The 15,297-nt window shown below is 38.8% G+C and overlaps 1 protein-coding gene across 1 annotated transcript in view; it reads left to right on the top strand.

Annotated features, from left to right (window-relative positions):
• Nucleotides 1–15,221, top strand: part of LOC139732378 (scavenger receptor cysteine-rich domain-containing protein DMBT1-like) — a 35,608-nt gene extending 20,387 nt beyond the window's left edge. The window contains exons 8-10 of the mRNA XM_071643245.1: nt 6,164–6,221; nt 11,320–11,640; nt 14,887–15,221. Coding sequence (XP_071499346.1) covers nt 6,164–6,221; nt 11,320–11,640; nt 14,887–15,221 — 714 coding nt within the window. The remainder of the gene's footprint in view (nt 1–6,163; nt 6,222–11,319; nt 11,641–14,886) is intronic.
• The last annotated feature ends 76 nt before the right edge of the window (nt 15,222–15,297 follow it).

Here is a 15,297-nt window from a genome sequence, read left to right as displayed (position 1 = left end):
GCTCGGACCTTTGCATCTCGTGGTGCGACGCTTCCTCGGCCTACCTTGTGACCTAGGTAGGTCACACAACCTTTCCCAAACTCGCATTTGGCCAGATTCACCACGAGTCCTGCATGTGACAACCTCCGGAACAGCTCTCGAAGATGAGCAACATGCTCCTCCCACGTATTGCTGAAAACCAACACATCGTCTATATAGACAACACAGTTATCATGACCAGCAATAACTCGATTCATCATCCGTTGAAAAGTTGCGAGGGAATTTTTCATCCCGAAGGGCATGACACGACACTGGTATAAGCCGGAGGGCGTGACAAACGCCGAGATCTCTCTTGCATCCTTGTCTAATGGCACCTGCCAATACCCTTTCATCAAATCCAATTTGCTGACATACTCTGCACTTCCTACCCGATCAATACATTCCTCGATCAAAGGAAGCGTAAACGAATCAGTCTTGGTTATGGTATTGACCTTCCTGTAATCTATACAAAACCTGGACGTTCCGTCTGACTTCGGGACTAGCACTACTGGGGAACTCCAGTTTGAGTTACTAGGCTCTATGATTCCATTTGCAAGCATGAAATCTATCTCTCTATTCACCTGTTCTCTCTTAGCAGGATGAATCCGATATGGATGCTGCTTTATGGGTGCATTTTTACCAACATCTACCGTATGAACAGTGTCTTTCGCACAGCCCAATTTATCACTGCAAACCTCCGGAAATTCCTGGAAGATGTCGACAACATCTTGCCTCTCCGAATCAGACAAATGACTGAGCAGTAACTCTGGATTTTCTAGTGCCTTTGAGTTCTCTACTCGCGGAATCATTCCTGACTTGAAACTCACACTCTGAGAATCTGGAGCATCATGTTCAAACTCTTCTGCACTTTTCTCAGCACTGTGTACGACACTCTCACTCACAACTGCACCTACGTCTTCTACCATCACACGGCTAAATAACTCCTCAAAAGCCGGAATAGGAATCAACGGCGCAGTTCTAATGGCATGTTGTGGTTTTCCTACCACTTGACATTCATGACACGTTCGACAAAATTCAGACACATCCTTTCTCATCTTGGGCCAGAAGAAGTGAGTCCTAATTTTACACAAAGTCTTCTTGACACCCATGTGTCCGGCCATTGGAATTTCATGTGCAAGACGTAGAATTTCCTTTCGATACGGCGGAGGAACAACTATCTGGTTGACAACCGTCCAGTCCTCATCTGCGGGACGGTCTGGAGGACGCCATTTCCTCATCAAAACACCAGACTTTACATAGAAACATTCTGGCACTCCCTTCGCCTCATCTACAGTCAATGCACCCTCTCTCAACTTCAACAATTCCCCATCTTCCATCTGTGCTTTGATTAAAGCCGGCTGACTGAACACACCCTCTTCCCAACTTTGTTCTCTTTCACCTTTACTAGTCACCTTTCCAAAGAATATGTCAACAAGAGAAATTTCACTTTCAGACTCCTTTCTCTCACGCTCTGCTTCACTGCTCGAAACCTGGTGATAGCACATGTTGGAAATACTTTTGGAAATTCATCAACCAGTTTTTCGGTTTCCTGCTCGTACACTGGGACTTCGGAAACAACCGGAAGGACACTCACTCGACCTCCTGCAAGGTCATTACCAAGCAAAAAGGAAACTCCATCCATAGGGAGAAATGGAACGATTCCCACAATCACTTCCCCTGAAATCAGTCCACTATCCAAATTCACTCGGAATAGAGGGACCGCCCGAGTTCCTCCGTTGACATCATGTACACTGTATCAGTACTTTTCTACCCGTGTTACAATCTATGGGCATACTCTTCACATCTCCTACCATGAGGGACTGTGTAGCTCCAGTATCACGAAGGATGACAACCGATACTCTAAATTCAGCAATGGTTACTGTACCCTTGGAAATGAAGTCCTTGTACTTTTCATCCACACCACTTGAACACGTATCTGTCATTTTTGAGACACTGCTTTTCACATTTGGATGACGCTGTTCATCACTTACACTTGACTTAACAAAACCATTGGTGGCTGCTTGGTACTGTTTCTCTTTTGTTTCAGCATCTGAACTGTTCTGTGTACGTGTGTCTGCATGAAATAAACCATGTGTTGCTTTTTGCTTTTGTTTTTCTTTTGCTTCATTTCGTTCCAGCAATCGCCTACATTCAGACTTAATGTGACCTGTTTTCCCACAGAAAAAGCATCTCACTTCTTTGTATTGAGGCCGTGGCGATTTTGGGCGCTCTTTCTGTGATTCAGTCTTTACTTTATCCCTATGACTACCGTGCCACTTTTGAGTGTCAGGATTTCTCAACTGATCAAACTTCCTCTTTCCCTCAGGACTTTTTGTTTTCACTTTATGTGTCAACTCATACTGGTCAGCGGTGACTGCTGCACTCTTTACATCATGTACTCTTCGATCTTCCAAATATGTTCTCAGATCTGGAGGTGTCGATTTCTTGAACTCCTCCATCAACACTATCTCCCTCAAATTTTCATAAGTGAGATCTACTTTCATTGATCGCACCCATCGATCAAACATGATTTCTTTTTCTCTCTGAAACTCTACGTAGGTCTGTCCCGAACCTCTCCTATATCCTCGAAACTTTTGCCTGTAGGCTTCTGGGACTAACTGATAGGCAAGAAGGACTGCTTCCTTAACTGTGTCATAGTTATTTGCTTCCTCATCCGAGAGAGCAGACACTACTGATTGTGCCTTGCCTGTGAGCTTTTGTTGTACTATCATAGACCAATATTTCTTCTCCCACTCCAAATTCCTGGCTATTCTCTCAAAGGAGAAAAAGAAAGAGTCTACATCCTCTTCATCAAAGCGGGGGACTGTGTTTGCCATTTTTGCACTGTCGGGCGTCTCCTGTCTCGACACAGTAACATTAGGCCTATCCCCTGGGACGCTACTGGCCTGTGCCTGGGTCAACTCAATTTGACGTTTCATTAACTCTTGTTCGAGTCTCAGATTTTCTGCCTTCATTTTTCTTTTTCTAACTCCAATCTAGCCAGTTCTGGTTGTGTGGACTCTACCCTCATATCACTAGATCTAGTACTAGTAGTGGTAGCAGTACTTAGAGCAGTTTTTCTACCAGCACTCTCAATCTCATCTGTACTCTCACTCTGGTCTGTGTGTTCATTATATTCTACACCACCCAGATTAAGCTTCTTCACCAGAACTGCAAAGATTTCTTTCTTTCGACTACACTCTCTGATATCAGCATCTACATGAGTTGCAACCTCAATCAGGGCTTTCACTAACCCTCTCAATCTACCAAGAGTGACGTCTTTCACAAACTCTGCAGCATCGAACCTGGCTGCCATGATTATTCACATCTAGCTTTCCGACTAGATTTCAAGACTACGTCGCTAACGCAACTTCCTACAGTAAACTCCTCTGCGTACCGAACTACGAGAATAGTCTAAGCAATTCAGACCGGACAAACACTCGTATATCTCGAGGCCAATTTCCTCGTAAAGCCACATCTAACGATGCTAATCCAAATTACCAGAAAGTGACACACTAATCTGATAGAATGACATAACGGAAATGGCAATACGTACCCTTCCTTTCCAGCAATCAATGCTGCAACCCTGGTATTCAGCTAGCGAGAAGACCAGAACAAGTGCGCAAGACATACTCATCGCATCGCTTCACGAATCGCACTTCCATTCACAACCACTGCTAACGCAGCCCCATTACACATACCGTGCAATGTCACGCAGTACAATACCGCTACGAACGAACGACACGGTTACGTTCGCTACCCTGTGTACACATCTCACATGAGTGCGAACACTACACATACCTCTAACGGGCATCAATCACTACAACGATGTACCAAACACCGAAATACAGTGGAAACTCAATATAACGAGATGGACGGGACCGAGTCATTTTCCTCGTTATAGCCGATATCTCGTTATATCAGTAGGCATAAAAGAAAGGATAACGTAAAGACATTAATTTGCACATGTGGGACTACCCATAATCTTTCAATCAATACTGATAACTGTGAGGGAATTACTCGCCTTTATGGGTAAGAAGATGTTTTTCGCCAATGAAATCCAATATCAAGAATGTGTTTCTTATTAATTGTAGATATTTGAATCTGTAAATTTATAGCTTGCGATTGTGTCAAGATCGTCTATGGATTAGTATGTGGTGTGTATGGGTGTGTGGAATATGGTCTGCACAATGCTGTGTGTGTATGTGACACATTCTGTATGTACATTATGACTGCGTGTGTGTGAAGATGGGGAATTCCCTACGTAGAAAGCCAATCACAGCATCAGATTGCCTCACACCTACTAAACGTCATGATGATGTCATGTATATATTATGGCCATCCCACCATATTTTCTGCATGTATCAGTGTGCGCGCGCACACACACACACATACACGTACAACATGCGGTGCTAGCTGGAGTGCACTGAAGAAAATATGTGTGTACAAGACAGTTTTTGGCGCATCGAGCTTTACAATCTCGGAAGGTGATAGCACAGGCGAAGTAAAGCTTTACCCGAGGACATTTTGATTTACCTCGCTATAACAGGTTTGATTGGCTATGTTTTTCTTTGTTTGGAAGTCACAAAATTTATCTCGTTATAGCAGTTATTTCGTTATAGCCGATCTCGCTATAAGAGTAGCATTTTACATAGACTTGTGTGGAAGGAAATGTGGGACCGGGAAAATTTCCTCGTAATAACCGATATCTCGTTATAGCAGTGTTCGTTATACCGAGTTTCCCCTGTACTACCAAAAGACGGCCTGTTTGTATGTTCATTTCCCGGACATGTTCCCCACATGTCATGCACCAACAGAACACCCGTCAGCACCGACATAATATCTGTCATACACCGACAAAACATTCCTGGATCAGCACCGAATGACTGCAACTGTTCACGCCATGTTTGCCAACTCCATGCAACTCTCATGTCCCGAATGGACACTTTTATTCCACCCCACCCTGGTTTCACCAAGGCACATCACGGTTCTCCGTCACAATATATACATATTATCATTATCATTATTATTATCAAATAATTATAATAATTGTACGTGTGTGTGTGTGTGGGGGGGGGGGAGGGGATATGTGTATGTTTCATTGCAATCCTCTAGCCTCTTTTCCTACCAACAAATATCAATGTTTGTGTTTCACGTGTCACATATACACAAATAAATAGACATAGATATCAAAATCATTTTCATTATCACGTGCCAGACAAAGAAAAACATCGTCTGGAAAAAACATTTCCCTCTATATACACCTTGTCTCATTAAGAATCTATCTCTTGCACACACGTCTGTCTAATGTTTTGTTGTTGTTTTTTATGCTGCCCTCCCAAGTGATTACTGTATCTGACATCAGCTCTTGTTATTTCTTTGGAATGCCGTGATCATTACTTTCAGGTAACCAGTCATCCAAACCACAGCATTATCATTCTTTTTTTTTCAACATTACAGATTCTAGAATGTATTTCGTTGAGTATATCGATATCCTTACTGCGTTCAATTATGTCTTCTGTTTAACGCTACGATGCATAAAAAAATGGCAATACTTGTATGATGTTGAATGCAAAATGTTTGCTTGATTTCTGGTTGTGTGCCAGTCTGCCAGAACTTCTCAAAAATTACTGAAAGCAAACATCGGAGAAGGTCTGACAATATTTGAGCATACATCCGTAGAATGGTATTGTCCTCCAACTACGTCATAGTATTGTACCACCAATACGTGCACTATACACTTACTACGTAGGGGCGACACTGTTTTCATTGATTCAAGAGGTTCAAAGTGTGTTTGCAAATGGACGTAAAGGAAAGAGGAGTGACGACTTTCAATTAATAATGCTAGTACAATCTCTTTGTGCTCACAGCACATAAGCATGTACGACTTAATACTCACTTCCTTGAGAAAACGCACTGGTCTCGCCTAAAAACGCGGACATGCTGTATTTGAACCCTTTTGGCAGTATGGAGAAATTCGCCATTTTGTTCATGCATATAGCCATTTTGACTTCAACAAACGCCGAGTATGGTAAGATCGTTCTATTCTATTTCTCAGCCTATATTGCGCACAATTTATCATAATTGTATACCTCTTGACAGTAGTGAATAATCATAAATCATAACTGCGTCAATGATTCTGCAGCCGCATATGGCATCACAGCTTGTCAAGAAAACTGCACTACCAACGTACACGGTGACTGGTATAACGTTCTTATGGCAAGATCTCATAATGCTGAATCACGTCCAATTGCCGGGGGAGTGGGGCAGGTTATCGACAGTCATGAGTTTAATTATTCCGTTCAAATGGCTTGTACCGCATGTGCTTATAGATGAAAAATGAAATCCTGTTTTACACTGAAGTTTGACAACCCATCTATTTCTTAAATCAATGGTTTCATTGATTCAAGAGGTTCAAAGTGTGTCTGAACGATTTTCCTATTTTATTATCATGTATTTAAAGTTTGAATAGTATGATTGTTTCGCCCGTTTGTTTCCCAATAATATTCTTGCAGAATTTATTATTCGGTGTCTAGTTGACACACAAGAAGTAGCTGTCAGAGTGTTTGATTAAATAGCACATTGATATCAGATTATGTCTCCTATATTTCCATCCCTGGAGTGGGGCAGGTTATCGACAGTCATGAGTTTAATTATTCCGTTCAAATGGCTTGTACCGCATGTGCTTATAGATGAAAAATGAAATCCTGTTTTACACTGAAGTTTGACAACCCATCTATTTCTTAAATCAATGGTTTCATTGATTCAAGAGGTTCAAAGTGTGTCTGAACGATTTTCCTATTTCATTATCATGTATTTAAAGTTTGAATAGTATGATTGTTTCGCCCGTTTGTTTCCCAATAATATTCTTGCAGAATTTATTATTCGGTGTCTAGTTGACACACAAGAAGTAGCTGTCAGAGTGTTTGATTAAATAGCACATTGATATCAGATTATGTCTCCTATATTTACATCCCTGGCTTTTCAGCCTCTGATATGGGTTACACCATAATATTTACTACTGACAAGTGTAATAACTTAAAAACGAGTAGATGGTTGTCATCTCCTTTGAATTAGTGTCCACGGAGGTTTAGTTTTTGTCTCATGTTACTTGTGCCTCCACCCCCTCCAATATATATATATATATATATATATATATATATATATATATGTATTTATATAGGTGAAAACGTTAAACGATGTACAATTGGCCATTTTCGGGCTTTGCGATATTCAAACCCTTGTGAAATTGTCACCTGTGGGTGTTTTTCAAAGTTTTAGGTATCATTCGGTAGGAGAGGGTCGTGCCTTTCAGAAAATATATACTTTGTATTGTTGTAACTACATTTCCTTAAAAAATAATGCTTTAAAGCCGAAAAAATTGACAAAAATGCATATTTTATGAAAAAAATCCCAGAATCAGTACTTCTGCCGTGAACGTGTGTATTATCTATCTTATCAGGAACTTTTGAATTCACTCATGTCTAAAAAAGAACGTCTCTGAATGAATTATCTTTTCCTTGACGCAAAAAAAAATCAGGATGAATATGAAAACATGACGTAAGGCCATATCTATTTAGCGTTTTATAAATACTACCATTCCATCAAAATTTGTGAGTGAGCTGTATGAAATATTTGCGTGGTGGCTCATTAAAAGAAAATTATACTGAATAACCATCAGAGATGTTCGATTGGTTAATGGTGTCATTAATGAAAGTTGATTATGCTTGAGATAAAAACTGGTGATCTGTACGTCAGTGTGAGCCAGGCGACTAAGATGATTGGCAACTTCAGCAGCATACTGTCCACAAAAATGAGTTCTGGTTGAAAATCCACAGTGGCGAATGTCTCTGATCAAAACGAATGTCTCTGATTGAAAATCTCTAAAGGGATATTCCCTCATCTGACACTTACACACTGCATGATACTTTATTTGCCTGCTTATATGTGACCGTGCACCTCAAAACAAACATAAAGTCGCACACACTGATTTTGCGTGGGGACTGAAAATAAGTGAAATGAGTCAACCTAGCCGAACTTGACTTTTTCATATTTTCTGAAAGAGCGGGTCTTCTTTTATATTATGCTAAAATTTGATATCATAAAACGGGCAGGACAGTGTGTTTTTTAGCAGTTTATCTCGAACATTTTTGGTAGAATAGTATGATTAGGTGTGTCTTTAGATTCCCTTTTTCATTTCTGAAAAAGTTTGTCCACACTCTTCACTTTCAACTCTAATAACTTTTGAAAGGATAGAGCTACTGCTATGAAAGTTGGGGTTACGAGCATCTTTTAAAATAGGGAGTTTGATGTTTAATTTGAGTGATAACTTACAGCCGGAACGTCAATGATGGAAAAGCAAATGTCTCTGATATAAATGAGAAATTAGGTAAAGTAGTTGAAATTGCAAGTTTTTCATGGAATTTTGTTGTCTGTCACTAAAAAGTGTTGTAAGATCTGAATAATATAGCAAGAATAGGCTTGTTGTTGATCTTGGGTGCAGAAATCGAAATTCCTCTTACAATTTGGAGATTTGTAGTTACAATCAGTTAGTATGAAAAATAATCCAAGTTGAAATTACCATTCTGAATTGTTGACAAAAGATTAACATGTGTTTAATAAAGGAATAACGTTGTTTGCTCACAAAACTCTTAATTACGGATCAAAGGACAACATTCGTATTGCCTATGTCTGAGGAACGTCTATGAGTGAAACCAGAACGTCTCTGATCAAAACATGGCTTACTTCCAGCATCCGTATAGGGCTTTTATGGTGATTTGATGAAACTAAACGCACTTAATTCATTATTAGTATCTGTTGAACATTAACATTTAAACATATGAGACCCGTGCTATATGTTTTGTTCAAATGAGATGAAAGTGGAGATAAGGATATGAAAATCTCTGCCTAAATGACAAAAACTCCACTTTTTCTTTAACTTCCATGTGTATTAGCTTTTTTAAACGTCACAGGAGGTAAACAATATTTTAGAAACAAATTAACACAGTCTTCTAAAGCATGAACAAGATTAGATTATCTTCATTTGAATGTTTTTTTCACCCCTCATTTGAATTTACACTAAAACGATGTTTATTCTAGTCAGAGACGTTCGCCAATATGTCGCAGTTCTATCTAACCTTGAATAAAAACAACACCCTTGCAGATACGCCAGTATAATTGGGTGTGCAAGAAAGCTGACATCAATGACATGATTTCACTGAGATATATTTATATCAGTGAGTCACATGTTTTAATTTTGACCCCTGATTTACCCAATTGTACATTGTTCAACGTTTTCACCCATATATATATATATATATATATATATATATATATGGATAAAATAAACAAGGACACATCAAGATATTGAATCTTTTATAACAGATTTGGCAATTGAACAAAGAGTTAACATATACAGTGACTTTGATGTAAATATTTCATGTGATAATTTCAATAAAGATACATTATCATTATGATAAAAATTGTCCATTGGTAAAGTTTAAGAAAAACAATGAATATAAAAAAGTCCATAGACAACAAAAATTGATAATACGTTCTATACATACAAGGAATAGGCTTTATAGGATTTATATGAATGATACTGCTGATTTCAATTTGAGAAAAGTTAACACATAACGAAGTACGTTAACAACTGTTATAAAAATTTACGAAAAATCTATTACTGTCATAAGTTAAACCAAGTTCAATTAAATATGAAATCAACATGGAGAATTATTTATAAATGATTTGGTTGTAAAGAAAGAGCCACATCTGCCAAGAAATAATTTTAAATTAAATGATGATATCATTGACTAGCTGCCAAAGGAATTTGATGATGGATATGAAGACTTTATGAAATTTCTTCCAGAACATATCTCTTCATCGTCATTCTTAAACTCTACAATTCCTACAGAAATTAGTATATACTATTACTAAAAAAAAAAAGAAGAATTCTGGAGGGCTAATGGCTGTGATAGAATAAGCACATCAATTATCAAACAAATTATACACCAAATTGCTGATCCACTCACCCACAAATTCAATCTCTCTATAATTATTTTCTAGAAAAGTTCACAATTCTTTCAAAATGTTAAAGATAAATCCAGTTTATAGTTATTATAGACTTATTTAGTATATCCAAAAGTCTTTAAAAATACATTTGATAGGTAGTTTATCTAAAATGTTTGCCTACAGGAGGTTTTGAATTTAGATAGATTTCATTTCCGAAAGAATTATTCTACAGATTTACCTTTGGTCGAGTTATATAAAAATACAGACGGAATGGCTCCACCCCCCCACCAACCCCCCCCCCCCCCCCCCCCCCCCCAAAAAAAAAAAAAAAAAAAAACGTGTCATAGGGATTTTAATAGATTTAAACTTATCTAAAGTGTTTGACACACTCCGATAATGTTGTATGTTACTTAAAATGTCACAATTTTATGTACAATTTTTACGGTGTTGCACTCTTGTCAGTGGTTAGGAATTATTAATCATGTAGACAACATTATGTTGTACCTAATGACATGGATGTCAGCAAAAGTGGCGTGCCCTAGCCTGAGTGCTCAATATTAGGTCCCTTTCTCTCTCTCTCTCTCTTTGTTATATGTATGAATGCCATCCTTACTTCGTCGGGTATGTTATGATTAACACACATATAAATAAATCATGCATCAATGACTATACCGTTTACAGTGGTTTATGTATATTCCAGGTGGTAGTGTAGAACCGATAAAAGAGATCTAATACCGTTTATGTATATTCCAGGTGGTAGTATAGAACCAATAAAAGAGATCTAATACCGTGTATGTATATTCCAGGTAGTAGTGTAGAACCGATAAAAGAGATCTAATACCGTGTATGTATATTCCAGGTGGTAGTATAGAACCGATAAAAGAGATCTAATACCGTGTATGTATATTCCAGGTGGTAGTGTAGAACCGATAAAAGAGGTCTAATGTCGTTTATGTATATTCCAGGTGGTAGTATAGAACCGATACAACAGAGCCTCCGTCTCTTGTCTGTCTGAAAATTTGGATAGATCTTTTTCTTTCATTTCGTTTTGTCGTCTTTTGTGAATATCTATGACCTAGATTAAGAAAGCGAACCTAGCTACTGCGTGAACCACTAGCAAACGACGCTTTTTTCCTTTTAGAAGCTGTTTTGTGAATGACGTAAATGCATATTGTGCGTATGACTGTGTGTTTTATTGCCTGGATTTACTCTATCCGTGGCAATATCTATCATTGTGTTGGCTAATTATTTTTCTCTTTTGTTTGTAATTCTGGATTGTCTTATTTGCAGAAGGTGAAGTGCGACTCGTGAACGGTCCAGTGGTCAGCGAAGGGCGTGTGGAAATCTATCACAACGGTGAATGGGGCACGGTGTGTGACGACTTCTGGGGTGTCGACGATGCAGCCGTGGTGTGCCGGCAACTTAGCTACCAAGAGGCATGGGAAGCAGTAGGATCTGCTTACTTCGGGCAGAGGAGGGACGCGCCGATATGGCTAGATAATGTGAACTGCGCCGGCGAAGAGCTGCAACTGAGCGACTGTCTGTCTAACGACTGGTCCAGACACGACTGCCTCTATTCGGAGGGCGCCGGCGTGAAATGTGGAAATCTAAGTGAGCATTCATTTTATAAAGATAATAAGAAATCCCTTGGACTTTTCTGAAAAGCAGCGTGAGATGACTTGTATTTTGTGCGTTAAAAACAAAACAAAACATCAAATTTCCATGACCTCTTATGCGTTGGTTTGTGTATGTCTGTGAACGTCTGAGAAAATCTAACATTTCAGAATGTGACAAATGCAATATAATAGACCTAATATATGAAGAGCTTCACAGCAAAAAACAAACAAACAAACAAACAAAACAAGAAGAATGAATTAACTCCAAGTCAGATGATAAATTATGTTAGCAGATAAACCTGCTGAAAACAGGGCAGTAATAAGAAAATATGGAATATTTTTAGTCGTAACTGCAAGAGTTTTACGTGACATACAAGTGAAGTAGGCCCTACTTTTTCCAAAGGATTTTATTTTGCTCTATCTGATGATGAACTTACTTGAGATGTTTAAAATGCCGCGTAACCCATTTCGCGACCACTCCATCATTATTATGCGTATTCATTTATGCACAAACCGATTTTTGTTTATACAAAAACACAACACTAACGACACTCTAACACAAACACTGTAAAGCAATCGACATGTAGATTTGCTTTATTTTCCCTTAACGTAATCATTACGTCTATATGATGTCAGTCTTCACAGTCTTACTTTTCTATCGGTCATCAGGAAATACACCAATTAATTTTAGATAAAGAAGGAAAATATTATAGCCCACATGTTTGGCTTATCGTGGAAAGATCGTCTCGGAAAATAAGGCTAGAACACTGACAGATTAAAACTAAAAGATCAAGATCTCTTAATCCAATTTTAGATAATAAGTATGTGATCGTCTAATTTGACAAATGACAAATATTGTAGAGAACAAAATGTCAGGTTACTGCGTAATTTGCTTTCTCTGACTTCAAAAGGAAAAGGAAAAGAATAATGCTACAAATGGCGATATATATATATTTATTTATTATATATATATATATATATATATATATATATATATATTCATTTAAAGAGGGGAAACAACATAAGACTTTATCATTTATTCTTATGCCTCCGCCACGAAGTGGTGCCGGAGGCATTATGTTTTCGGGTTGTCCGTCCGTCCGTACGTCCGTACGTCCGTACGTCCGCACGTCTGTACGTACGTCCGTACGTACGTCCGTCCGCTTTCGTTTACGCGATAACTTGAGTAATATTGACTGGAATTTTACCAAACTTGGTCCAAGTATGAAGTATGATAGGGCAATTATTTGATTAGATTTTGGGTGATATCGGCTAAAGGTCAAAGGTCAAAGATCAAGGTCAAAGCATGAAATTGTATCCGTTTACGCGATAACTCTAGACTCGATGGAGCAAATTTCACCAAACTTTGTTGGAGGATAATGTATGATGGGACAATTACTTGATAAGTTTTTCAGTGAAATCGAACAGAGGTCAAATGTCAAAGATGAAGGTCAAATCCTAAAATTTATCTGTTTACGTGATAACTCAAAACTGGATGAAGCAACTTTCACCAAACTTGGTCCAAGGATGATGTATGATGGGATAATTAGTTGATTAGATTTTAGTGACATTGGCAAGAGGTCAAAGGTCAAAAGGTCAAGGTGAAATGCTAAAAATGTTGCAATTTCCCCCATATCTATGCAATGTTTAAAGGTATTTTCTTGAAACTTGGTGTGGACATGAACTACTGCGCAAAGATTCTCCAGAGAGAGTTTCATGTCATCAGGTCAAAGGTCAAAAGGTCAAAGGTTACATGAAAATGTTGCAATATCACTTTTCTCGCAAATGGTGCAATGTATCTTCGTGGAATTTGGTACGCATGTACTGACTGGCAGGGATTATCTAGGGAATTTAGGGGTCATGGGTCAATAGTCAGGGGTTAAAGGTCAAGGTCAACTCGTCAAAATTTTACTTTTTCCCTCATATACTAGTATATGCAATGCTTGCATTATTAATTTCAAAACTTAATACATGCATTACCTAACGGAGATTCTCCGGGAAATTTCCAGCCAGAAGGTCAAAGGTCAAAGATTGAGGGTCAAAGGCCAGGTTTCAATGCCCCCCCCCCCCCCAAAAAAAAAAAAAAAAAAAAAAATCTATTTTGTACTGTCATTACACTCTTTTTTTCATACCTTGGAAATTACTCAATGCATAAACTTATAACAAGGTCAACAAGGTCCATCAGAATTCAAGTAAAAATTCTCAATTCCCCAAATGTGTGTACCTGCACTCTTAGCAAATTATAGCAAACCCACTTCAAGGAAAGTGAACATTCAAGACATTTCTGACAAACCTGTCATTTCAATAATTTGCCAGTTATGTGAAACTGTCATGGATCACACATTGTGAAGACATTGTACTATACGCCTATTGGGAGAATCATGCATTATGGCGGAGGCATCAGTCGCCATAGCGACATTTCTAGTTCCACAATGTCACAATCTGATCTACATGTTACATTAAGAAAACGAAAATTCAGTCTTAATTGTTTAAAGCCTAGTCAAAAGTTCTGTATTAAAATGTTGCTGGGTCCCACTGACTATTTATACTGGTAGTGTCCTGCAAAACAACTAAACGTGAATCATGATAATATGGTCCTTGTTCATTCGTACGGAATTTATACAAATATAGAAGCACGACTACGACTGCAATTTCTAGCATCATATCGACCCCTGAGATTTCTTTGAAATTAGGAGACTTGGAGACATTGTCTCATGCATCATGTCACTACTGCCCAAGATGAAATCAGAACAGTATTCAGGTCAATGAGATTTCTTTCTTTCCAGTGACATCTGTATGCACTACATTTTTGAAAGAAAGTAGTAGTCCACTGTACTCTTAATAACAAAGGAACTATCATTCCCATTATCAAGAATGCATAATACTGTTTGAGTAGGAATGGTATGAGTATTTGAAATGTTTACATGATTTTGCTTTGTTCATTCATCATGAAGCGGACACAGGGGCGGATCCAGGAATTCCGTTAAGGGGGTGGGGGGGGGGGGGGACTCAAAGTATTTTCTGGTGCTACTTCCAGATCTCATGTCATTTTTTCTTTTAATTTATTTTGTTTTAACAACAACTAAAGAGGGAGTGAGCGCCCGATGAGCCCCCTCTGGATTCGGCACTGGAACATGAATGTGTTTTCCTTTTCTTCATATTGTTATAAACTGTGAAATGCTAAATGTGTCAAGAAACAATTAATCGCTCCAGTTCTGTTCGCCAACCCATGTTCCCCTAGCGTCCGAGGGAGATATACGGTTGACCGGAGGTTCGAACCCAAGAGAAGGTCGCGTCGAGGTCTCCTACGGCGGTCAGTGGGGGACCGTGTGTGCAGACTCATTCTGGAGCAACACGGACGCGCAGGTTGTTTGCCGTCAACTTGGGTTTGAGGATGGAACCAGCCGCATTGGTTCTACGACGGATATTAGTATCCCGATACTTTTCAGCACGGTCAGCTGCATCGGGTTCGAAAGCAAACTCACAGACTGCTACAACATTGATTTTGGATTACAATATTGCTATCGCTACGACACTGCTGAAGTTACGTGTGAAGGCGGACTGTACGGTAAGTAGCAATTTTGGTCCGACGATATCCATTAAAGGATCGTTTATCCATGCCGCTCAACATAAACAGAGTGGGGGCGTTTTG

Source organism: Diadema antillarum, unplaced genomic scaffold, assembly GCF_040938485.1.
Source record: "Diadema antillarum isolate AM-2024a unplaced genomic scaffold, OU_Dant_1.0 seq00000415_RagTag, whole genome shotgun sequence".
Taxonomy (NCBI): Eukaryota; Metazoa; Echinodermata; class Echinoidea; order Diadematoida; family Diadematidae; genus Diadema; species Diadema antillarum.
Note: the sequence above shows the minus strand (reverse complement) of the source record. Positions and strands in the feature narration are given on the sequence as shown.